The sequence below is a fragment of the Artemia franciscana genome, chromosome 9 (genome assembly GCF_032884065.1).
Source record: "Artemia franciscana chromosome 9, ASM3288406v1, whole genome shotgun sequence".
In the NCBI taxonomy this organism is placed as follows: Eukaryota; Metazoa; Arthropoda; class Branchiopoda; order Anostraca; family Artemiidae; genus Artemia; species Artemia franciscana.
Genome location: NC_088871.1, coordinates 22,169,361 through 22,197,304, shown reverse-complemented (window position 1 = coordinate 22,197,304; position 27,944 = coordinate 22,169,361). Strand labels below are relative to the sequence as shown.

Here is a 27,944-nt window from a genome sequence, read left to right as displayed (position 1 = left end):
ATTAGATTCGGTATGAGAAATATTTTCGAATTGTGAAGTCGAAGACAAACATACAAAATGAAAATTCTTTAGAGTACGAGCTTGCGGAAAAGAGGGAAAATAACTACAAAAAGTGCTGGGACTCGAACATGCAGACGGGAGATCAATATGTAAATCAAAATGCGACGATATTTTGTCCTTGTTGCCACTACTTGATGAACGGTATCATTCGTTTTATAAGAACCTCATATCGATCACTTTATCAGCAGACTTCCTGACTGAGAAACTAGAGTCTGAAGAACTGTGAGCCTGATACTTCTCGCTCCCATACTTTCTGGCTTTTTCTCATAAATTATACTCGACACTAATTTTGGCTCTTGCTATTTTTACTTTCATTTATTATAAAGAACAAAACCGCGGACTAAACACGTTTGTGCGATCTATTTTTCCTATAAAATAATATTTTGCTTAAAGGTTTTATTTTTATTTTTTAAACTGGTAGCAACTAACTAATTACTACCCCTTCACAAAAAAGCTGGTAAAGTTTGCCTAGATTAAAAAGACCTTTCAAGGATTGTTTAAGTTTATTTTCTCTCTACTCTAAAATTAGAAAAAGTGGACTGAGAATGTATGTGCATAACGGAAAGGAATATAAAATCTATATAATAATATTGCTTGTATTTCTTACCCCTATTCTAGGTCTTTTTCTTACACAGAGTTCAAGGCCAATTAACTACGCTTCCCAAAATGGAGCAATTATTGGGGCGTATACTTTGTGTATATGTTTTTTAACTAGCGCATTCTGCAAACTAACCTAGTCCATTTAGCATAAAATAATGATATGTTTAATTTACAAAGCTTTAAAGAGTTGAACCCAAATAAACTTATGACACGTTTCCATTTAACGTCTTACAGACGTGCAGCAGGAAAAACTGCTTCAGACACATATACAAATCATTTCCAGTAAAAATTCATTATACGAGGTGTGCACGCAGCAGCCGCGCAATGAAAATTCGAGGAAACGGTTTTTTATACACAGCAAAGAAAACAAGGTTTTCATTGGCGGATTCATTTGGCGTACCATCATTTAAATGTCAAATGAAAACGTGAATTTAAATGTTTAATTAAAAGCAATCTTTACTAGATATGAATAAAGTGTTTTTGAATAGTTCTAATCTGTCCGGGCAACGCTCTGCGTTCAGGGCACTAGCAATTTTCATTTCTTATCAAACTCATTTTGATTTGCCAAAGTCTCCTCTGATTACTTTTTCAAATTCTAAGAAGTCATACATTTAAAAGGGCTCCGGCTTCAGTTCCTGATAATAGATTTTGAAGTTTTTCAAAGTTTCTATAGGCTGTTTCCCAAGGAAGCCAATCCAACTCCTTCTTCAAATAGGTTGTTAGATCCAGTGCTCGTTTGTAAGTCTGATTTAAGGAAACCCGCGAATATTTACCAGCCAAGGTCAAAGCATCATCAATGAGTTGTGCTCTGTTCATTACGTGAATTTGCGTGTGGTTGGTCTGTAGTTGATTCTGAATAAGGTCCCAGTTTATGTCATCATAATCCACACGATAGTATCCTGAAATAACATTGAAAGTTAGCAGTTCATCAACTAATGTAAATTAAGCTTCATATTACCAAACAGCTCGCGGTAACGAACTGTAGTAAGGAGTGACCCGGCTCAATAGTATACGAAACTCCAAAAAATGGAATACTTATAGATAAAAAAAGGTTCGAATTTTTATGCTGATTTTGAATATATAAGTTTCATCAAATTTAATCTTCCTCATCAAAATAACAAGCCTGAGAAAATTTGCCTTATTTTGGAAAATAGGGAGAATACTCCGTGAAAGTCATAAAATCTTGACGATCACACCAACGCATTCAGCGTATCAGAAAACCCTAGTGTAGAAGTTTCAAGATCCTATCTACACAAATGTGGAACTTTGTTGTTTTTTTTTGCCAGAAGAGTGATCACGGGTGCGCGTTTATTTGTTTGTTTGTTTTTTTCCCAGGAGTGATCGTATCAACAAATCAGTCCTAGAATGTCGCGAGAGGCCTCAATCTAACGGAAATTAAAAGTTCTAGTGCCCTTTTTAAGTGACCAAGCAAACTGGAAGGCACCAAGGCTCCCTCCAACGCTTTTTTCCCAATGTCAACGAATCAAAATTTTGAGATAGCCATTTTGTTCAGCATAGTAAAACAACATGATAACCATGTCTTTGGGGCTGACTTTCTCCCCCACATTCCTCGGGGGAGGGGCTGCAAGTTACAAGCTTTGACCAGTGTTTACATACAGTAATGGTTATTGGAAAGCGTACAAACCTTTTCAGGGGGATTTTTTGCTTAGGGGAGTTGAGGGGAAGGGACTACATGGGAGGATCTTCTCTTGGAGGAAATTGTCCGGGAGAAGAGAAATTCAATGAAGGCGGAGCAGGATTTTCTAGCATTATTTAAAAAATATTAATGAAAAATAAATATGAAAAAGTTTTTTCCTCTGAAAGTAAGGACCAGCATGAAAACTTAAAACGAACAGACATTATTATGCATATAAAGGGTTCATCTCCACCTAAATACCTAGCACTTTACGATAAAGTATTTTTAGTAATTTAAACTATTTATTCTACAGCCTTTGTGATTCAGGGGTATTCTTCAAGAATTGGAACAAAATTTAAGCTTTAGCGTAAAGAGCGAGGTATTAACGAGGGGGCAAACCACCTCATATACATAGGAAAAATATACGACTATAGAAATTCGTTACGTAAGTTAATTCGTAAGTTACTTATATTTTGCACTAATTAAAACATTCGTTAAACAATAAAAATTCTAGTTGCCTTTTTAAGTAACCGAAAAACTGGAGAGCAACTAGGCCTCCTCCCCCGACCCTTTTTCTCGAAATCGTCTGTTCAAAACTAAAAAAAGCCGTTTAGCAAAAAAAATAAAATAATACGCAAATTATGTTTTAATTATTCATATGCGGAGAGCCATAATCAAACATGCATTAATTCAAAAACGTTCAGAAATTAATTAAAAAAAAACAAGTTTTGTAACTGAAAGCAAGGAGTGACATTAAAACTTAAAGATTAAAATACATTAAAAGGAGAAATTACTCAGAGTATGAAAGAGGCTGTTCCCTCCTCAACGACCCGCTCTTTATGCTAAAGTTGTTTACTGTTTTATAAAGTAGAATTAAGAGTAAGAGTCAGCTTTTAGCGTAAGGAGCAGGGCTTTGAGGAGGGAACAGTCCCTTTCATACACGGAGTAATTTCTGTTCGTTTTAAGTTTTAATGTCACTCCTTACTTTCAGTTAAAAAAAAACTTGTTTTTATTTATTTAATTATTATAGGAGTTTACAGAATGAGGGGAAATCTTTTGCCGTGTATCTTCTCAAAATAGTAAGTTCTTTAGGATTTTCCTCATTATCTCGTACAATTTATTTACAAGCGGTTTTCTTTTTTATCGTTTAAATTTTTCCCTCTCAAACTATTTTCTCATAAATATACTAATTTTTTACATACCTACCCTATACATAAATCATTACTAGCAATTGGTAATTAAGGAAGTGTCGCGGCTTCTTACAAGATACATAACATAGATTTAAAAAAATCAGATTTATGGATAGTGGAGCTTTTAATTATTCGCAAAAATCTTCCTGCAGTAGTATCTTAAAATAAAATACTATTGCCAATTAATCAATCAACTTTTGATCAATCAATTGACCAACCAATCGTGATGATTGTCAATAAGTGTCAATAAAAACTTAAACCTTTCCATAAAACTCAGTTCTTTGCAAAATTTATGAATTTGGAAAACAAAACAGTTTGTATATATTTAGGTCACGCTGAAAGTATAAAGAGGGAATAAATATAATTTTGGAGAATTGAATACCAATCCATATCTGTTCTGCAGTACAAATTGAACTCTTATTCACAACTTGAACTAGGATTACAGCTGACCCACAACATGAAAGACTGTCAAATTAATTTTTGAAACTTCCAAATTAGGTGCTGAGATCTTGAATTCATGTTCCTAAAAAGGGTCTATTATGATATTTATTTGCAAAAGCTTTTTCTAGAGTAGAAAATTGTTCTCGAAATAAGGATTGTTTTCAGTAAAGTGTAAATAATGTTCTTATTTTAAGAAGGCAAAGGGAGCACTATCCTTATTTGTGGTAGTTATTCCTCGTTTCGGGTTTGACTTGATTAATTATTGTAATTCCTATTCGTTTTAGGTTTCATTTATTTATTAATGCTGACATATGGTAGGTTCTCGTTTGGAAAAGGATTTAAATTTATTTCTTCTTATCTTTGGTTTGATATAGCTCTTAACTTTTCTTTGAAAAGCTTTTTTAGTGGAAATTTTAATATTTTTTTCTAATTGGCTGTTTTTTTCATTGGTTAATTAAAGAATATTTGAAATCTTTTGGTTTTTATCTGTAAGAATTCAGATTTTGGTTTACTATTAATATGTTGGACAATTGGAAAAATTTTGCACTAATTTCTAATAATATTTATACTTTATTGCTTTGAATTGAAGAATATAAGAAACAATATTCAAATTATTGGGCTGAAAATCTACATACTCTATTTGGTCTAAGCAATATGACATATTCTTATCTAGTGTAAGTATTATATTCTTCTATTTGGGTCATGGAATTCTAACCCCCACCATTCTACAACCTTGAGTATATACAAACATTAATCCATTATCCCCCTCCACATGCCCTGAAAGTTTCAGCTTAATTACCTTCACATTTTCTAAGGTATCCCATATACACCTTTTAATAACCTTGGATGAATATTTTGAACCATATTGACAATTTATATACATTTAAACATTTTTGACTCAATTCAATGTCAGTAATCTAATTAAGCTGGATTATCTGTGATAATGAGTACTGAAAAAAGTATATGTATAATCTATAACAAATCAAATGTTGGTCAGTCCTTTGGAGTCAATTTCCATTTGCCTTGAGAAACTTTCATTCGATTTTTTTCCTCTTTCTTCGTGTTCTTGTAAATACAAGAACGGATGAAGGGGGGGAATATATGATATAATATTTAGAAACTATGGGAAGGAAAATTAGGGAAAAGGGTTGATCTAAAAAACAAGACTTTGGGAATCTGGTAAGATAATTGCTTAGGGACTCTTAGTTAAAATTTATAATGGAGAGGGGAGGGGGGTCAGGTGACTTATATGACATGATCTGGAGTCTTAAACCATGAAAAACTGAACATTCACGTAAACTTTCAACTCTTTCCTAGAACAATTCTTGTGATTGAAGTGTTATTATAATGACAGTAAATCCATTTTGGCAGAAGGAATTTACTGCTCTGTTCGTTGATTTGGCTAATTTCCAGTCTTGGGGGGATTTTACCTATTTCCCTATATACATATGTACAAGTTTGATTCTAGTAAGTATTAACAAAAGTTTAATAAGGTTCAACAAGGCATTTAACAAGGGGTTGGAACTTCCTAGTAATATTACCAAATACTTTGTGGTTACAAATTATCCATCTGTCGGGTTTGTCTACTACATCAGTGTACACAACCGGCGCAAATGTGTTAGACAACCAGCGCCGCTTTAAGGACGAATTGTTGGTAAAATCTTGAATAAATGTCAGTGGTATATGCCACGCGGTATGCCACCCACCACCAAACTGAAAAAAAAATGATACTCTGAATATTTTCTGAAATTAAAATAGAAAAACTAAGTGAGTCAATACGTATTTAAGGCAAAAATATGTTTCAAAACATCCAAATACTTTGTTGAAAATAGCTTTCATTTTGGCACATGTTCGTCATAATCAATATGACTAATTGTCACAGTATACCAATCAAGTCACTCTGCTCCTGCTGATAAGAAGAATAATAACCCAGTCCCAATTGTTTCTGTCTTGACAATAAAGCCTATCCACCTTGTTCGTCAATTGTTGCAAACCCGATTATCAAATATTTCATTTCTACATTGTATTCCGATAACTGTCATATTTAGATGCAAAGCAGCTCAACAGAAACTAAAACTGATAAAAAGCTTTCAGAAATAAAACAGAAGATCAATTTAAGGGTAGAGAGGCTGATTTTGTTCAATTATTTTTGATGCCGCTTGACAATCGAGCATATTTGAAGATTTGCATTAGTCAGTTTGAATAATATTGCATCGTTCAGTTGCAATAGTTAACTACATCAGCATAATGTTATTTTTCATTCTTCTTTTTGACAGTAAACTTTCCAGGATTTCTGGAAGGAAATAAAAACCAAATATTTGGAATGAATGCAAGTGAAATGTAAGGGGACCGTATGTCTATAGTTGCTATTATATACAGGAACACTCCTCCTCCATCCTAACCTATTCAAATCCTCGCTGATTATACCCTCCCAAGAAGTTCCAATCTCCATTAAATCCTTCCTTACCACCTCCTTTGAAATTGTCTCCACTTTGGGGTATTTTTTTCCACCCTTGACTGGAAATTATTCTCACCTCCTAGAGAAAGAAATTAAATACAACCAATATGACAGTCGCAAGGTTACGTGACCAACAGAATGATATCTATCCTACTATTCTCATCCTATTAAAACTTTCCCTTGTGGAATAATCTTTGTCAGAAAGTTGATACAGTTCTTCTCAAAGCGTTGGTAACACTGGCCAACAGACATATATGCTACAAATTATTTTCCCAATCGACATTCAATTATTTTTACTTATTAACAGAGTCTTAGCACACAATTAACAGAAATCTTTAGTGCATCACAAGGGACATCTATATGTTTTCAACCTAAAGCTCTGTAGCTTATCTGCATAACCAGAAGTAAGGAGGTGGAGACACTGACACTAGTACATTGTAGTTGAAAATTATCAGCGCCATTGCATACAAATTAGTTTTTGATACCATTAATTCAACTTCTTAATTTGTTTGTAGAGTCTCAACTTACTCTAAAACAAACCTACACATGAAAAATCAGAGTTTGTAAGATACATTTATTTGTTTCTTCAACAAGAACCAATTTTCACTGACTTTTCCCAAACGAAGGTTATAATATCGTCAAGGTTCATCAGCATATGTCCATAAAAATTGCTACACGGAATTGAGAAAAAAAAACATTTCAAGCGTTCAAAGAGAAATAAAGAAGTTAGCCTAAAAATGACAGACTAACAAAATACTTCGCCTGTTTTCTATAGCCATTAAATACTGTGTGACTAATTTTTCTTTTACTCAAGAAGAATCGATGCTTTTTACTTCAGAAGCACTGTTTATATACACACACGAAGTAGCTTTCATTTGCAAAAGGAAGAAATATGCAAATCCAGTTCAACAAGAAAATTTTTTCACCCTTAATTATTATTCATTCTGCCTGAAATTGATTTGGCGTTCAGCATCGTTATGACGACGCTGTATATCGATATTAATCTTAAGTAGTTATTTTTTTATACTTTAAATAGCTTGTCAAACAGCTCGTGGCAAGCAACTATGAGCAATGAGCAGCTCCGGCCCATAGTAATTGAAACCCTGAAACAAGAATTTTGATAGCAATTAATACATCAAAGAATTGGTTTTCAATGTTGATTCAAACTTTTAAAAACTAATTAAGTTTAGTATTACCCATAAAATCTACGAACCTGAAAAAATGTGCTCAGTTTTCAAAAAACGGGGGAAACTGATATTAATAGAAATTGCACCTTAAGACTTACCATATCACTACTGGAGACGTTTTAGGATCCTGTCGACAAAAATATCGAATTATGCAATTTTTCCCAGAAAAAAGATCACGGATAGATGTTTATTTAATTTTTTTTTCAGGGGGATCATATCAAACCAGTGGTCTGAGAAGATGGAGAGAGGGCTCTTTTAAACTGAAATTAAAAGTTCTAGATCTCTTTTTAAGCAGCCAAAAAGATTGTGCAACGATAAAGGGGTATTTTTGTTCATTTTGAGGCATCAAGAATGATTTTACTTCAAAGCGGACCAAGTTGCTATTGATTGAAAATTTTAAGATAGCCAATTAATTCAAAAGTATCAAAAACTATATATTAAGTTTTCCCAGTGCCAAAAAAAGTGATACCGCTCGGTGGCAGAGCCGTCCCAGATAAGATTAAATTAAAAAAAAAATATTTCTTTTAACTGAAAGTAAGGAGCGACATTGAAACTTAAAAACGAACAGAAATTACTCCGTATATGAAAGGGGCTTTTTCTCCTCAACGCCCCACTCTTTACGCTAAAGTTTGACTCTTTCTCTTAACTCAACTTTTTAAAATAGTAATGATCTTTATTACCCTTAAAAGTACAAAAAACACAAAGTTCGGAGTATTATAAATAAACAAAAACAAAAACGATAAACAGCGAAAAAAAAAAATTCAAACTAACAGAAGACAACGTGGACTAATTAACCAGTATCAATATGGAAAAAAAGGTCATAAATGTGAATAAATTTGATAGTCTTTTTGCATCATGTCATCACTGGAAAACCGAATCCGAGAAGGCACATCTTTTAACCCAAATCGAGCAACTATTTTTTTGGTTCGGTGCCATCTAGGAAGCCGGAGGAGAAATTTGCAATATCTGAAATAAGCCGCACGTAGAGTATGTCGATCTTTCTTACGAAACAGATGAACCATGCCTGATAAAAAAAAAAGCACAGGGGCGCAATAATTGTTATAATTCATGCACAAACCGTCGCGGTTGTAACGGCTTTTGTTTGGGGATATTTTTCCGTAAGCAACGTGCAGGTTTTTCAAGGCTTGATTCACTAGGGATGAACAGGTACTGGAAGGTATTGGGGCGAAACACAGACCAAGCCAACTAACTAAAAAAGAACATGGTATAACTGCAGTCCCTGCAACGTATGGAGCGACCGCATAAGGGCTATTAAAACAAATGAACTCACAATTAAACGCATTAACTGACAGTCTACCATATAATTTTTACCGGGTCAGATATTTGGCTATTCCAGGTAACTTGAATTTTAGACTTTGAATACCAAGAAGACAATAAACTTACTACGGAAGGATTAACACCTGAAGACGCAAGGGAAAATAGAGCCTGAGAGTGCACAATATTGTCGAAAGCTCTAGAAATATCAACAGTAAGACAGTATAAAGACATTTTAGTTTTTACGACATCTTTCATGAGTCGGCTTAAAACATAATGCGCATGGGAGCACCTGAAACTTTTCAGAAAACCAAATTAAAAAGGCGTAAAATCACCATTCGACAATTTCTGGTAGTAACAAATGTTCTAGCAATTTACTTAAAAAACACGATTCTGTAATGGGACGATAATTTACATATGACGTGGAGACCTTGCCTCGCTTTTAAATAGACGTTACACGGCCACAAAGGAAACTATCAGGAACAAGCAACTGTGCTAAGCAAGACTGGAAAAATATTTGTAGATGGTTAAGTAGAGCAGGACAATCATAAGCAAAAAATCGGTAAGAAAGGCCGTCACCATCAAGGCTATTTGAACGCATAATTTTTCTTAAAGCCCGACAAATTTCAGATATTGCTACAGGCTGAACATGAGCCTGCAGGAAACGGTATGGTAAAAGCGGCTTAAGCAGCTTATAATAAAAAGACTGAAGAAAACTATTAAATACACCGATCACACGCTTATAATGATCAACAAAATTAGCTACCTGGAGACAAGATAGGGTAGATGGGGAACATTTCTCACTATTAATAACCTTATTCCAGGAGGCCTTATCGGTGGGGCCTGGCCATGCATTCAAGCGTGCTCTTCTCAAACTGGCCTTATATTCAAGTTTACACTTTTGTTTCATAGAGAAAACAGCTCCGGACGATGGTCGGTCACATGATATCCACATACATAGTCAAAATTTAGTTTTTTGCTTAGCACGTTTCATATTCAAATTATTCAATCAATATTCAAATTAGACTTTCTTGTACCAATCCGAATTTTATCCACAGGCACTGCAGCTTTGGAAGCTGATTTAAGGCAATGGACAATTTGATAATAATTGTAATTTAGGTCAACTCTACTTGAAGGCAAGGAAACTGAAGTTTCCAGCAGGTGATATGGCACTTTTATGGTCGACAGTAAAGCAGATAGTGTAACAAGGTATAGTGGGACATTAGCACGATCCCAGTTCAACTTCGTATGCCACATCGACTGAGCAGAAAGTGTTTTGCCAGATAGTTTACAGGACAAATTATGCTAAGAATAGGGTGATCGTCATCACTCTTCTCTTCGTTCACCTTGACAATCGATGATATTAAGCTGGAACTGGAAGAGATCACGTGATCCAGGAACGATTTTGAACAGCCTCTGTTATGAATATACGTGAATGGGAGGCTCTAAACTGCGACGTGATACATGCTAGGAAGTGATTCTAGCAAGAGGATTGACCTATCGGAGGTACCAAGGATGTCATAGTTAAGGTCACCAGCTAAATCCCAATTTAGGTCTTTCAAACGTATACTTTCGAGTAGAGACTTTAAACTGGAGCAACATTAAGTGAAAGATGTGAACGATGCTATAGAACGTCGATCGAAAGGTACGTAAACGTTTATAAAGGTGGTACTGTCACATTGAATCGCTAAGATGTTATCATCACAATGAATCACAGAGGGCTTTGATGGGGAACGGAAGAAAATTGCTAGGCCACTGGAAGGGCGGCCTCTAGTTTTCTTGGCCTCTTGCGAAAAAAAATGGTGGACAGAAGATCGCTTTAGGCTAGAAACTTTGATTTGGTCAAAAGATGTTTTTACAAGAACACCATGTCATGGACTATAATTAATTAATTATAACAAGTCTTTGTCTTTTGTGCCGTTAATACTGAGAGAAGCAAAACTTATAATAGTGGCGTGGTTCATTTTGGAGCAGAGTTCAGAGCGCGTTTGATAACTGGGCAATTCATACTGTAGGAAACATGAGCTTCGCCGCAATTGGCACACTTCGGAGCCTCTAACCAAGGATTGTCTTTAGTTTTGGAATGGCATCCATAACATTTAGAGCACTTCATCTCATTCGGGGCACATGGACAGAGAGTTAACAAATGATGGATACTTTGGTATCTAAAACACCGTCTGGGCAATTCTTTGTATTCCAATATTTTAAAAGACTCGTAACCCAAGCGCAGACCTGTAGCGATGGCAGATTTTAGTGCAGCGGAATCAAGGAACTCTGTGCGGAATGTATGAGAAGAGCCGATCTGGATGGCCTCAACAAGACCAGGAATAGCGGAGATGAGTATACTGCTAGAAAAACTATCGGGGAAGTCCCCTAATTACTCCAAGAGGTTTGTGATAAATCACTTTAGCAAGAATATTTGGATAGCTAGCAACAGCAGATGCAGCAAGAGAATTGGCGGAAACTTTATCCCGCGTAACAACAACCAATATTTTCGTTACTGGATCGGACTTTACCGACATAATTCCGTCATGTCCGGTGAAAGAATCAAGCTTTTCCTTGCGAGAAATGGGGTCACTTAGTTATGGAGGCGGATATTTAAGAACGACTGCACACAAGGGTTTATGATTGGTACCCTTACTATCTGGGACCAAAGAACTATTTACAGACGTTGCTGGACTATTGAGGTGAGTAAGCGATTTTAGCTGATCAAGGCATTGGTTGACTTTTGCGGTAAGGATAGAATAAGGTGACGCCAGAATGCTAGGGACTTCAGAGGGGGATTTGATCACGAACTCTGGAATATCAATATTTTCTGCAGAACAGCGAGAAAGAGTAGCGATATTGTCAGAAAATGAACTATTCTTAGCAAGGGGTCCCGAACGACGAGGTATAGGCTCATCTGGGAAGCAATTGCTACATAAAAGTTTCTTTGCGCTAAGAACATCTTCATACGGGAAAAAATCACTAGCGTATTTCATAATCGACTGATGGTCAAACCCCTCATCAAGATTGTACTGAGCAAAATTCAAAACTTGGCAATAATAAAGCGTACTGGCATTCCAATTGTCCATTATAAGCAGATTTCACTCACGACTCGGCATCAGTTCAAAAACAATTAAGCGAAAAGGATATATCCACAAAGAAGTTCTCAATAAGCACAATTATGGAATGATCCCCACTGGCTAAATGAATGCAATGAGAATAAATCATAGCTTATCTTTGAGTGGGGCAAGTAATCCAGTGATTTGCAAGTAATCTGAATATTTCAATGCACGACTCCGATGATAGTAATGCTGAATACTAACTCACAGCCACAATCCATAAATAATCCTTAAGCCGTAATCATATACAAGTTTATAAATTTATCTAACAAGTCTCAATTACAAGTTCAAAAGTATTTAACTCATTATTTATTCCAAACAGGTACAGAGATAATCTGGCTTAAATTCAATTAGTTGTTGACGGGTCAAATACAAAAAGAGAACGAAAAGTCAAACTTTAACCTAACTGTGAGATATTGACGAAGGCGCAGCCCCCTTATATACAGAATAATTTCTGTTTGGTTTTCAGTTTTAATGTTGTTTATTACTTTCAGTGAAAAAAAATGCTTCTTTTATTTAGTTTCTGATAATTTTTCAAATAATGTCGGGAAATTCAGCTCCCTCTCCATAAAATATTCTCCCTCCCCACGAAAATCCCTCCATGAAAAAATTCTCCTATGTAAAATCTTTCCTGCAAAAATACCCTCCAACAATTTTCTAATCGCTGAAAACTCTTCGTAAAATTCCATCCTCTTTGAAAATTCCCACGGAAAATTTTCATCGGACAATTCCGTCTGTAAAACTCACCTCTCTTCCAATTAAAACATTTCTTTTTACGTCAGTACTGATCGTTTTCAAAACGTTCATCAAAGGCATTTGTCGTTGTACTGTTAAATATTCTCAAATCCAAAAATAGCCACAAAGTTTTCAGAAGAATGAAATAAATTTATTAAATTTTCCAGGATTCATGCATAATATAAATAATAAAAAAGTTTTTAATGTCAAAGAGTTCTGCAATTGGGTAATACAATAGTCTTCAGTCTCAATCTACTTTCAAAGCTAGGAAAACATCAAAAGAAAAACCTTAATTAAACCACTGTATAAGAAAGGTGATAAGAGTGAGTGTGATAATCATCAAAGCATTTTTCTGGTCTCTGAAGGTAGCAAATTACTTAGTACTATGATACTTTTCAGATTGAGAGATGCTGTAGACAAAGTTTTAAGAGCAGAACAGTGTGGTCTTAGAAAAGGTAGAGGATGTGTCGACCAAATTTTCATTCTTAGGCTCATAATCAAAAAGGGCCAGAGTTGTCAAATACCTTTGGTCCTCACTTATTGATTATGAGGTGTTTGATTTTGCTGATAGAATAGCTTTAGCGAAGGTCTTATCCTTGTATAGTATACCAGACACATACATTAAAATAATTAGTGCCATGTACAAGAATAACACTGCTGTGGTTAAGGCAGGAAATAAGGTTAGCAGCTGGTTGCATATTAAATCAGGAGTTAAGTAGGGTTATGTTCTATACCCCTTTATAGAAGAGATGATTTTGATGGACTTTGTCTTAAGGAGCACAGAAAAGGCAATCGGTGACCACAGAATCAAATGGGGAGGAAATATCTTTTGAACTTAGAAGGTGCTTATGATCTAAGCACCCTAGATGAAAGTGTGAGCGAATTGAATGAGCTTTGAGAGCTTTTTCGAGGTTAGAGTGCTAGAATCGGTTTAAAAAAAGTGAAGATGAAAGGTGACGTTGGATAAAGAGAAGTTTCATCAGGTGGACAGCCTCACTTACCTTGGCAGTATTGCTAGTAAAGACGATGGGAGCAGCAAAGATGTCAAAAGTAAAATAGTCATAGCTTAGGGCGTTTTTTCACAGTTAAATAATGTTTGAAAGAATAGGAAGAAAAGTCTGCAAATCAAGATTCGAATATTGGAAGAAACAGTAATGACACCAGTTAAATACGGCTCTGAAGCATGGGCGTTCCGGAAAGCGGAAGAAGCTAGAATTACTCAATGTCTTGAAAAGAAATTGCCCACAGATTGTTCTGGGGACCCAGTTGACTGACTGTTTTTCAAGCAGTAGGCTGTACGAAAAATGTGGTTCAATCCGACTGTCTAAGGCTATAGTTAGAAAAAGGTTAAGATGGCTAGGGCACGTTCTGCGAATGAGGTATGACAGACAAATACAACGTAGAGACAATAGGGAAATTTTTTTTTCAAGACAATGGAAATTATTTATGTAGATATTTCGGCCCTATGTCCAAGGGCCGTCTTCAGCACAATACAAGAATAAGAGAGAAACTATATATATATATATATATATAAAAGAACTTACATCAAATTGTGAGAATTAAAACTGAATAGTTAAAAACACTTATTAAAACATTTTTTAATAAAGAGAATAAAATGATTAGATGCAATTTCTCAAAGCTAATCTTGCTTGTTTAGCAGCCTGTCTCAAAGGCCTTTTCGTAGTTGGTTCAGTACTATTATAAATTGGTTTAGTAAAATATTTAGTTAGATCATTTTTAATTAAATTTGAGTATAAAGAATTTAGTGAGTATTTCCCCAAGTCCCTGTTCAAAGAAATATTATTATTTATTTTGAGATTAATTTCTATTGATTCTCGAACCACCTGTTTTATTCCCAAATCATTACTAATGAGTAAAGAGTTTTCAAAAAGTATCATGTGGGACGGATTATTAAATATATGCCAACCAAAAGAAGAATCAAAGGAGTCGTTGGAACTATTTGAAATTAAGGCCTTGTCTATGTCATTTTTATGCTGTTGTAACCGTTTGTCTAGATTCTGATGGGTCCTGCCGACATAGTATTTTCCGCAATCACATGGTATTTGATAGACCCCTCTTTGGCGAGTAACTGGGGTCTTATCATTACCCGAATTTAAGAAATTGATGATTTTAAAATTATTAGTAAAAACTACGTACAGATTATTTTTTGTGCAAATATTTTTTAATTTTGTTGTAATCTTTGGGATATACGGAAGATAGACAATATTTGAGGACTTACCAGTAGCCTTACATTATGAAGTATCTTCTTCGATTTTACAAGAATGTCTTTTTATTCTACGGCTAATTATTTTATTTACTAATAATTTTAAAATCATCAATTTCTTAAATTCGGGTAAAGATAAGACCCCAGTTACTACAATAAAAGGCAACAATCAGGTATAAATATCGAATATTAACATCAAACCAGTCTTCTAAATTAATACAAAAATTTGCTCAAACATTTCCTTAATTCTTTATCTGAAATTACTCAACTAGGACAAAATGGGATATTAATTCCTAAGGAATGGTAATTACATGGTAAGTAGAGGGTAAGTAAAAAGGAAGTGGCTACAAGTTTCACTTTCACCACAAATGCACTCTCCGATTCTAACTTTTCCAATTTTATTTAAGAAATAATTATAATTTGAAATAATTTTAAATGAAATAATTTTCTGTAATTAAAGTATATATTAATTGTTCATCTTCAAAATAAGTCAAGGAGCATAGATTTCAATCAAATATACACACCACTGCAAGCTATAGCACTTAGTATCTGATGAATACAGATTTAACCTTGGGCTTTTAGATGTTCACCCTTTCACGATTCAAATGAGACTCTTACTTAGGCTTACCATGAGAACCGTTTCCCGTAATCAACATAACTCTCTTCTTTTCCATTTTTCTTGTTCCAGTCAAAAATTGTCTTCACTTCTTTTACACATGAAGCGAAATTCGTTCCACATACAATTCTAACTGATATAGTTCTTAATAGTAAATCCAAGTGTTTATCCATAGGATCTTCATTAAAGGTATACAATTCATACAAATGTAAAACCAAGCTTTGAATATGGCTCTGAAACAGAAAAGCACTTTCTGTGAACTGGAAATAAGGAAGATATAAATATTCGGGGTTTAAAACGAACATTTTCTTAATAAGAGGTATTTTTCTCAAGTATGAAAAACAAGAGGTATGATCTGAATTTTGAAGCCCAGATAACTGTTGGAAAAGAATTCGAAAACCAGGCTCTCTTTAAGAGAATTTTTTATGACTATTTCAATAATTGTTTTACTGCACCGACAAAGAATATTACCTTTAACGACAACGTTAAAGAACCAGTCAGAACAGAAAAAGTCACCCATGAATCTGCTTTCACCAATAATTCAAAAAAAGTAGACGTAGCATCAGCAAAAATTAGTCAAGAAAAACAAGAGGTATGGTGCTTAGACTTGCCGCAGTGCCTACCAACACCAAATCTTAAAACGAAATTTGATTTCTATAAATGACAGCTTGAACCTACACTCTCAAAGTTCATGTTACTTCCCATAATGAAACACGGTCATTACCGACCTCTAGCATAAGGCAATGGGGGACAAAGGGGCAAGTGATGTGGCATCATTCTTGTTCCTCAGCCTATCTAATTTTGCTGGGTCTTTAGAAACTCTGACCCTTTATTCTAGCACCTAAATAATGACAAAGACCACACTGCCTTTCCATAATACAACAACAAAAGAGAGAACAATGAGGACTTTTTTCCCAAGACAGTGAACCAACAAAACCTATTTGAATATTTCGACCCTATATCTAAGGGCCGTCTTCAGCAAAGAAAATAAAAAACAATAAAACACTTAAAATAAAAGTTTTCAGTTAAAATTTATTTATATTTTTTTTATTACACTTACAATAAAAGTTCTTAGTTAAAAATCCATTTTTTTCATTTTTTAAATAGCCTTATTGTTTTTTATGTTCTTTATTGTTTTTTATTATAAAAGATATAGGGCTGAAATATTCAAATAGATTTTGTTGGTTCACTGTCTTGGGGAAACAAAAAGTCCTCAATATTCTCTCTTTTGTTGTTGTATTCTAGCACCTATGGCTCACAAAACAGAAATAGGTTTGTGTCGATAATATTGTGTTGCTACACATATCACTTAGCTGTTAACACCCTGTCTCATTTTGATAAGGAATTCCTCAAGCCAGGTCAAACCCACTAATCTTTTTTACAAGTTCGCGATTAAGAGTTCACGACATTCAAAGTATTCAAAAATTTTGCAATTTATACATACATATCAAAAGCATTCTTTAAAACGAAAAAAATTACTTTTTCCTTTGTAGTCCATTTGTAAACGTGGCTTTTAAAAAGTTTTTTTTTTTAAGTATTTTCTTGATAAGACATACATTAGATTCGGTATGAGAAATATTTTCGAATTGTGAAGTCGAAGACAAACATACAAGATGAAAATTCTTTAGAGTACGAGCTTGCGGAAAAGAGGGAAAATAACTAAAAAAAGTGCTGAGACTCGAACATGCAGACGGGAGATCAATCTGCAAATCAAAATACGACAATATTTTGTCCTTGTTGCCACTACTTGATGAACGGTATCATTCGTTTTATAAGAACCTCATATCGATCACTTTATCAGCAGACTTGCTGACTGAAAAACTAGAGTCTTTTGAAGAACTGTGAGCCTGATACTTCTCGCTCCCTTACTTTCTGGCTTTTTCTCATAAATTATACTCGACACTGATTTTTGGCTCTTGCTATTTTTACTTTCATTTATTATAAAGAACAAAAGCGCGGACTAAACACGTTTGTGCGATCTATTTTTCCTATGAAATAATATTTTGCTTAAAGGTTTTCACTCTATTTCTTAAACTGGTAGCAATTAACTAATTACTACCCCTTCACAAAAAAGCAGGTAAAGTTTGCCTAGATTAAAAAGACCTTTCAAGGATTGTTTAAGTTTATTTTCTCTCTCCTGTAAAATTAGAAAAAGTGGACTGCGAATGTATGCACATAACGGAAAGGAATATAAAATCTATATAATAATATTGCTTGTATTTCTTACCCCTTTTCTAGGTCTTTTTCTTACACAGAGTTCAAGGCCAATTAACTACGCTCCCCAAAATGGAGCAATTATTGGGGCGTATACTTTGTGTATATGATTTTTAACTAGCGCATTCTGCAAACTAACCTAGTCCATTTAGCATAAAAAAATGATATGTTTATTTTACCCAGCTTTAAAGAGTTGAACCCAAATAAACTTATGACACGTTTCCATTTAACGTCTTACAGACGTGCAGCAGGAAAAACTGCATCAGACACATATACAAATCATTTCCAGTAAAAATTCATTATACAAGGTGTGCACGCAGCAGCCGCGCAATGAAAATTCGAGGGAACGGTTTTTTATACATAGTAGAGAAAACAATGTTTTCATTGGTGGATTCATTTGGCGTACCATCATTTAAATGTCAAATGAAAACGTGAATTTAAATGTTTAATTAAAAGCAATCTTTACTAGATATGAATAAAGTGTTTTTGAATAGTTCTAATCTGTCCGGGCAACGCTCTACGTTCAGGGCACTAGCAATTTTCATTTCTTATCAAACTCATTTTGATTTGCCAAAGTCTCCTCTGATCACTTTTTCAAATTCTAAGAAGTCATACATTTAAAAGGGCTCCGGCTTCAGTTCCTGATAATAGATTTTAGTTTTTCAAAGTTTCTATAGGCTGTTTCCCAAGGAAGCCAATCCAACTCCTTCTTCAAATAGGTTGTTAGATCCAGTGCTCGTTTGTAAGTCTGATTTAAGGAAGTTGGTTTCTAACGAACAGAGCAAAAATAATTGACGATGCAGCCAAGTTCAAAGCATCGTCAATAATTTGGGCCCTGTTCATTACGTGAATGTGGTTGGTCTGTAGTTGATTCTGAATAAGGTCCCAGTTTATTTCATCGTAATCCACACGGTAGTATCCTGAAATAACATTGAAAGTCAGCTTTTCATCAACTAATGTAAATTAAGCTTCATATTACCAAACAGCTCGCGGTAATGAACTGTAGTAAGGAGTGACCCAGCTCAATAGTATACGAAACTCTAAAAAATGGAATACTTATAGATAAATCAAAAGATTCGGATTTTTATGCTGATTTTGAATATATAAGTTTCATCAAATTTAATCTTAGTCATCAAAAATAACAAGCCTTAAAAAAATTTGCCTTATTTTGGAAAATAGGGAGAATACTCCCTGAAAGTCATAAAATCTTAACGATCACACCATCACATTCAGCGTATCAGAAAACCCTAATGTAAAAGTTTCAAGCTCCTATCTACACAAATGTGGAACTTTTTTTTTTTGCCAGATGACTGATCACAGGAGCGCGTTAATTTGTTTGTTTGTTTGTTTTTTTCCCAGGAGTGATTGTATCAACAAATCAGTCCTAGAATGTCGCGAGAGGCCTCAATCTAACGGAAATTAAAAGTTCTAGTGCCCTTTTTAAGTGACCAAGCAAACTGGAAGGCACCAAGGCTCCCTCCAACGCTTTTTTCCCAATGTCAACGAATCAAAATTTTGAGATAGCCATTTTGTTCAGCATAGTAAAACAACATGATAACCATGTCTTTGGGGCTGACTCTCTCCCCCACAGTCTTCGGGGGAGGGGCTACAAGTTACAAACTTTGACCAGTGTTTATATACAGTAATGGTTATTGGAAAGTGTACAGACCTTTTCAGGGGTATTTTTTGCTTAGGGGGAGTTGAGGGGAAGGGGCTACATGGGATGATCTTCTTTTGGAGGAATTTGTCATGGGAGAAGAGAAATTCAATGAAGGCGGGGCATAATTTTTTAGTATTATTAAAAAAATAATGAAAAATAAATATGAAAAAGTTTTTTCATCTGAAAGTAAGGACCAGTATTAAAACTTAAAACGAACAGAGATTATTATGCATCTGAAGGGTTCAACTCCACCTAAATATCATTGTTTTTTTACGGCAAGTCGAGTGCCATTGCAAAGCTTTGGTGGGTTTATATTTCTTAAAAGTATTATTGGTACGCCTATTTTTAGTTGTAGCACGTGTGGTGGAAACCCTGAAAGATCTATGGAATTTAAAAATTCAGATGGATAATTAACCGCTTCATTTGGTTCCAAAACTGTGTCGACTGACTTGTAAAGGACTGCCTGATCTCGAATCTTGGTCAAAACAATATTATTTATTTCGTGGACGTCTATATTGATGGGTACAAGAATCGCTCTTTCACATACCCATTTATTATTTTTGTAATTGTTTAGAATATTCGGAAATACTTTTTCAATCAATTCATTTTTGGACGTCACTATATTACAGAATTCAGCAGGTAGTTATATACATCCTGAAATTGAGTCTACTGGGAGATTTCCGTTTCCAGTTGCCAGCAATTGATCTGAAAATGTTTGACCAGAGTTATGGTTTTGAAATCGGACACGCATATTTGTAGTTAATTTTAATGTCTTTACGTGGGCCCATAAATCAGAAAGTTTAAGGCAAGCATTCATTTTGTCTGTAGGGGGCTGATCTAGGTATAATAGGTAATTTTTGCCTGAAATCTCCCTTAAGCAATATTAATGTGCTGCCAAAGGGTTTTGAATTCCCTCGCAAATATTTCAAACATTGATCCAGAGCTTCGAGCGATTTTTTGTGTGCCATTGTGCACTCGTCCCAAATAATAAGTTTGCATTGCTGCAATACTATACCCATCCCAGATGATTTGGAAATATTGAACGTGGGAGATTCTGTAGAATGCAAATTCAGAGGCAATTTCAAAGCGGAATGAGCAGTTCTTCCACCAGGCAGCAACGTTGCAGCTATTCCAGACGACGCAATTGCCAACGCTAGATCATTTTTTGATCGAATTGATGCCAGAATCAGTTTTATCACAAACATTTTACCACTACCTCCTGGTGGATCCAAAAAGAAAATTTCTCCAACGTTGTTATCGACGCAATGCATTATCGTATCATAAATGTCTTTTTGTTCCGACGTTAACTTGGAAATATTATTTTGTACATACGACAATAAATCACTCGTACTGTAACATTGTTCATGCTCCAATTCTACACATGTCGAAACAGCAGCGGTACGATTAGGTGAAGGCATTCCTAAATCCAGAAAAGGTTTGTTTGACATACATACGCACAAATCTTCTATAATAACTAAAATGTAGTTATAAATTTCTGATGTAAAATCAAAAGTCATATTTGACGTCTCTAACCGTTTTCGATGGAGTATATCTTCGGAAATTTTCGATTTATATTTTTCCCATAACTCTGTAAGAGCTGAAGGAGAGCAAGTTGTTAATATGATTCCAAACAATACATGAATATGACTTTGAGTTGACGTTTCGCACGCGTCATTGATGCAGTTACCCCAGTGTTCAGAACTTTGCACGCACTACGATAAGTGTCATGTATAGTACCGTTTACAGTTCTCAAATATTCAAAGGACGTCAGACGGGGTACATTCAACAAAAGCAGGCGTAGAAAGAAGCATTCATGTTGATTGTGGTGAACGGTGTAGAGTCTTCCTATCATGGTATTTTTGAAGATGGTAGGTTGGCCGTCGACTGACTTACCCTGTTTTCGACGTTCAAATACTTTAAATTTAGTATTCCACATGTAATACGAAGAAACTTCAGTATACAGCAGTTTTTTTTGCAAAAGAATCATTTTTGCATAGCGAAAAGAAAGCAGTTAACTTTGTATCCGGTGGATTCAGGGCTCTTTGTTACACGTTGGATTCCAAAAAATAAATCCGTTGACCATTCTGTAAATGTACTGCTAAGTGAACAACAGCTGGACTACGTTCATATATCGAAAATGAAAAAATTCACAAAACAGCTTCATTACTGCTTATGTATCTTCCATCCTGATATTGTGCGATTTCGTTGATATCTTTGATTTCAGACTGCAAGCCAAGAACTGCCATGTCACTGCCTTTGTTGACGTATTTACATATGTATTTGATTGCCTTTGCGGAGTTACAGTATTCAACGTTTGTATGGGCATTAAATGTTTTTGATAATAATGGGTAATATGGAACAACTTCGATGGTTATCTACTTCGATGGTAGTACCGTTACGCTTCTTTATTATTGCTGTTTTACCGCCATTTTCAGTAAATTTTCTTCTATATTGTGGGTAACCATCATTGCCAGTAATTGTGTTGGGTACTAAAAGTCAAGGACATTGCTTTGTGCACCTTCCTTTGACAATGCATGGTGAATTTTCGTTCAGTGCACCGCAAGGTCCATGTATCATATTTTTTACAAAAATATCATATAACCCCTTATCGACATTTTCATCAGGTATTTCAGCGGAAATCACATCATCAATTTCATTAGCAGTAATTTTATAATGTAGCCAGATTACTATATTGCGTGTGGCAATCCTCGTTTTTGCCATTCCACTGAGTACATCCAGCATCGCATTGACCCAAACCCTTTAAGTTTTACTATGTAGTTTATCAGTGATTTCAACTTTTGCCGGAAGACACGGGCCGTAATGTCATGTCTATGAACCGCCGATTGTCCTTGAAGTATAAGCTGCTGTATCTCGTCCCAAGATTGATTACATGTAAATGTAATAAATAAATTTGGACGACCATAGAGACGAACATACTCAATAGCATACTCAATATGACGAAGGTAAAATCGTTAATCTTCCAACGTTTGTGGTATTACCGTCATTTACAACTGCATGTCGCAAATGAATGTATTGTTCAGAGCGGAGCTTGGTCTGATTCAGACGGACAAAAAGCAAACGTTCTGATTCAATTTTTGCATACATATCAACGATGTATTGGTGAAACAATTGGTGCCATTTTAAAATATAATTGTCTTCATCCTGCCGAATCATTAGTCTATAGGAATAATAATGCATTGCACTGCATTTCTTGTTCATTTCTTTGTTAGTGGCTGGATTTATCAATTTAATATTAAAGTCTTAGCCGTCGGCTCCATCCCAAAAAATGATAGGATATTGTTGGGCATCGTAGCATCGATGAGTTTCACCAATTCTTACCAACTGAGCGTTACGCTTATGAAGAATAATATCTCGAGGTAAAAACTGATCACCAACCATAACGATTGCAACTTCGTCGATAGTTGGGGCATTGTATCTACGCACATGTTGGCCAGGAGGCGTTTTGTCAGCGGAAATAACAATTTTATGCGTAACAGTCGGCATCAAATCGCTGTTTTGAACAGACGCGCAAAATTATTATTTTCATGGAAAAGATGTTGCAATTGGGAAACGATTGTCCTTTCAACGTCGGGAGAAATTTCGCAACGTGCATTCAATTCAGAATTTCTATCACTGATGAAGTACAATTGTAAAAATTTATGATTCTCGCCTGAGAATGGTAAAAGGGACCCTGCTGTATGATAAATTTGCCCTTTTACTTTGAAAGTAGGCATAAATTGATCTGGATTTTCGATTTGGGCACCAAACGACGTCATTTGGAAAAATGAGTTATATTTTCTGATTTTTGATATAAAAAAAAACGCTTAGATTCTGACGTAGTTCCGGTAAGCAGAGTCTTCCATGGCTCTGGGGGTGCAGCCAGTTGAGGAAGCTTAACTTTTCCTGAGGTGCAACACATTCCCATTGTTTCAACATTAAATTTCAAGGCCTTGCAGTAGGGACAAATTTTAGACATAGTCCCGATTTGAACACATCTACTATAATCATCGATTGGGCTCTACCTGAATGCCATGCGATAATTTTCACGGTGCTCTTGTGATTCCTCGACAAACTTTCTTTTGGCATTATCTCTTGAAGCCGCAAGCCTGTTCTCACGTTGCTCTTGTGATTCCTCGGCACGCCTTCTTTTTTCACTTTCTCTTTTAGCAGCAAGTCTGGTTTTGCGTTGCTCTGGTAGTTCCTCGACACGCCTTCGTTGACGGAAATTGCACATTCCTAATCTGGCATTATCTCTTGAAGCTGCAAGCCTTTTTTCACGTTGCTCTTGTTATTCCTCGGCACGCTTTCTGTCCTTACTTTCTCTATCAGCCGCAAGCCTGTTTTCTTGCTGTTCTTGTGATTCCTCGGCACACTTTCTTTTCTTACTTTCTCTATCAGCAGCAATTTTTTTGGCATAGACTCTTTGAGCAGCTTCCTCGGCTGTTGCCATTGTAAGTTCTTCGGTCATTTTACAATTAAACATTTTTCCGTCCACGATCTTCTTACAATTAAAAATTTGTCTTTGAACGATTTTTTTAAATACCTTTAATGACGTCATCGTCATAACAAACATGACGACAACTAACTTCAAGACGACATGACGACATGACAACATGACGTCACTCGACAGACATAACACACATACAACTTATTTATATATATATAGATAAGTTGTCTGTCTGTCTGTCTGTCTGTCTTTCTGTCCGCATAAGACGTCTGAATTATTTCATCACATACCAATTCAAAAACGAAAATATTCAAGCCGATGTAGCTGAGTTGGTAACGCGTTATGTTCCAGGCTCTATGTTCAAGAGGTTCTAGGTTCGAACTTGGCTTTGGTATTAATACAAAAGAAGAAAAAACTAAAAAAAGGCAAAAACTACAAAAAAAACTAAAAAGAAAAAAACTAAAAAAGCTATAAAAAAGGTAAGAAACTAAAAGATAGAAAAGAAAAAAAATAGGTAAAACTACAAAAAAAAACAAAAAACAACTAAAAACTAATAAAAAAACTAAAAAAAAACTAGAAAAAAAGGTTTGTCTGTCTGTCCGCATATGACGTCTGAATTATTTCATCATATACCAATTCAAAAACAAATGTATATAAGTAGAAGTAGCTGAGTTGGTAGAGCGTTATGTTTCAGGTTTTAGGTCCGAGAGGTTCAAGGTTCGAACCTTGAATACAAAAGAAGAAAAAAACTAAAAAAGGTAAAAACCACAAAAAAAAATTAAAAAGAAACTACTAAAAAAATTAAAAAAAACTGAAAACGTTAAAAAACTAAAAAGAAACTAAAAAAAAGCTAAAAACTGAAAAAGAAAAAAAAAGAAAAAAAGGAAAAAAACTGAAAAATAAAGAAGAAAAAGAAAACAAAAAAATAAAATCTAATCTATGAATATCTATATATATAAAAATAAGTTGTTTGTGAATGTGTCTGTCAGGTGACGTCATGTTTGTGTGTTGACTGATGTCATGAAGTCAGTTGTCGTCATTTTTGTTATGACGGTGACGTCATTAAAGATATTTAAGAAATGCTTTCACGTAGATCTATTAATGTTTAATTTTAAAATGACGGATGAACTTACAATGGCAAAAGCCGAGGAAGATGCTCAAAGAGTCTATGCCAAAAAACTTGCTGCTGATAGAGAAAGTCAGAAAAGAAAGCGTGCCGAGGAATCAAAAGAACAGCAAGGAAACAGGCTTGAGGCTGATAGAGAAAGAAAGAACAGAAAGCCTGCCGAGGAACTACCAGAGCAACGCGAAAGCAGACTTGCTGTTAAAAGAGAAAGTGAAAAAAGAAGGCGTGCCGAGGAACTACCAGAGCACCATGAAACCAGACTTGCTGCTAAAAGAGAAAGTGAAAAAAGAAGGCGTGCCGAGGATTCACAAGAACAGGAAGAAATCAGGCTTGCTGCTGATAGAGAAAGTAAGAAAAGAAAGCGTGCCGAGGAATCAGAGCAACCTGAAAGTTATCGCCTGGCATTCAGATACAGCCCAATCGATGATTGTAGCTTGAGTAGATGTGTTCAAATCGGGACAATGTCCAAAATTCCACCTGAATCAGACCGAGCTCCGCTCTGAACAATACATTCATTTGCGAGATGCAGTTATAAATGACGGTAATACCACAAACGATGGAAGATTAACAATTTTACCTTCGTCATATGCTGGCAGTCCCCGTCATATGCATAAATATGCTCAAGATGCTATTGCGTATGTTCGTTTCTATGGTCGTCCAGATTTATTTATTACATTTACATGTAATCAATCTTGGGACGAGATACTGCAGCTTTTACTTCAAGGACAATCGGCGGTTCATAGACATGACATTACGGCCCGTGTCTTCCGGCAAAAGTTGAAATCACTGATAAACTACATAGTAAAACTTGAAGTGTTTGGGTCAGTGCGATGCTGGATGTACTCAATGGAATGGCAAAAACGAGGTTTGCCACACGCACATATACTAATCTGGCTACATAAAAAAATTACTTCGAACGAAATTGATGATGTGATTTCCGCTAAAATACCTGATGAAAATGTCTATAAGGGGTTACATGATATTATTGTAAAAAATATGGTACATGGACCTTGCGGTGCACTGAACGAAAATACACCATGCATGGCCAAAGGAAGGTGCACAAAGCAATATCCTCGACTTTTAATATCCAACACAATTACTGGAAATGATGGTTACCCACAATATAGAAGAAGATCTACTGAAGATGGCGGTAAAACAGCAATAATAAAGAAGCTTAACGGTACAACGATCGAAGTAGATAACCAGTGGGTTGTTCCATATTCCCCATTATTATCGAAAACATTTAATGCACACATAAACGTTGAATGCTGTAACTCCGTAAAGGCAATCAAATACATATGTAAATACGTCAACAAAGGCAGTGACATGGCAGTTTTTGGCTTGCAGCCCGAAATCAAAGATATTGACGAAATCGTGCAATATCAGGCTGGAAGATACATAAGCAGTAATGAAGCTGTTTGGCGAATTCTTTCATGTCCGATACATTAACGTAGTCCAGCTGTTGTTCACTTAGAGGTACATTTACAGAATGGTCAACGTGTTTATTTCTCGGAAACCAACGTGCAACAAAGAGCCCTGAATCCACCGGATACAAAGTTAACCGCTTCCTTTTCGCTTTGCAAAAATGATTCTTTTGCAAAAAAACTGCTGTATACTGAAGTGCCTTCGTATTACACGTGGAATACTAAAAATAAAGTATTTGAACGTCGAAAACAGGGTAAGTCAGTCGACGGGCAACCTACCGTCTTCAAAGATACCACGATAGGAAGACTCTACACCGTTCACCCCAATCAACATGAATGCTTCTTTCTACGCCTGCTTTTGGTGAATGTACCCGGTCCGACATCCTTCGAGTTTTTGAGAACTGTAAACGGTACTATACATGACACTTACCGTAGTCTCTGGTCAAACATTTTCAGATCAAGTGCTGGCAATTGGAAACGGAGAGCTCCCAGTAGATTCAATTTCAGGACGTATACAACTACCTGCTGATTTCTGTAATTTAGTGACGTCCAAAAATGAATTGATTGAAAAAGTATTTCCTAGTAAACAAAATTAAGTAAACAATATTGTTTTGACCAAGATTCGAGACCAGACAGTCCTTTACAAGTCAGTCGACACAGTTTTGGAACCAAATGAAGCGGTTAATTATCCATCTGAATTTTTAAATTCCGTGGATCTTTCAGGGTTTCCACCACACGTGCTACAACTAAAAATAGGCGTACCAATAATACTTTTAAGAAATATTAACTCACCAAAGCTTTGCAATGGCACGCCACTTGCCGTAAAAAATACAATGGAAAACCTAATAGAGGCCACAATCTTGACAGGGCCTTTTGAGGGTGAGGCTGTTCTTATTCCTTGCATTCCCATGATTCCAACGGATCTGCCTTTTCAATTTAAAAGATTGCAATTCCCAATTCGATTAGCATTTGCAATCACCATTTAACAAAGCTCAAGGTCAATCATTAGAAAAATGTGGTATAGATCTTAATACTGATTGTTTTTCCCATGGACAATTGTACGTTTCATGTTCAACTCAGGGTCGGTAAACCGGACAATCTATTTATATGCAGCGACAATTGGACAGCGAAGAATGTTGTATATTCGCAAGTTTTACGCAGTTAATTTGTATTGTATTTATCTATATTAAAACGAGTTGTGTGTATGCATGTTCGTTTGTTTGTAAAAAGAGCGTTTGCATATGACGTCATTATTAGTACATACGGCTTTGTATATGCACAGACAATGGGAAAGCCAAGAATGTTGTATATTCGCAATTTTTAACGTAGTTTGAAACGCATATATAAATCTATCTATATTCACAGGTGGGACACAGGGACACAACTACAATGGCGCGTAACTAATATGGTGCGTAACGACTTACGCACGCGGGGGGGCTTGGGGGCGCGAAGCACCCCACCAACTAGGTGTTGGGGTGGTGCGAAGCGCCACCCCAACAGCTAGTATATATATAAAAATAAGTTGTTTGTCTGTCTGTCCGCATATG

General features: G+C 35.5%; 2 protein-coding genes across 2 annotated transcripts in view; one reads left to right on the top strand and one right to left on the bottom strand.

Moving 5' to 3' along the window:
• Positions 1-11,369, bottom strand: part of LOC136030789 (aminopeptidase N-like) — a 36,666-nt gene extending 25,297 nt beyond the window's left edge. The window contains exons 1-3 of the mRNA XM_065709833.1: positions 11,229-11,369; positions 5,469-5,640; positions 1,434-1,559 (exon numbers count right to left, since the gene is read on the bottom strand). Of these exons, the coding sequence (XP_065565905.1) occupies positions 1,434-1,559; positions 5,469-5,640; positions 11,229-11,369 (439 nt within the window). The remainder of the gene's footprint in view (positions 1-1,433; positions 1,560-5,468; positions 5,641-11,228) is intronic.
• Positions 1-27,944, top strand: part of LOC136031149 (hemicentin-1-like) — a gene marked incomplete at its 5' end in the record, with an annotated part of 290,871 nt that overhangs the window by 234,590 nt on the left and 28,337 nt on the right.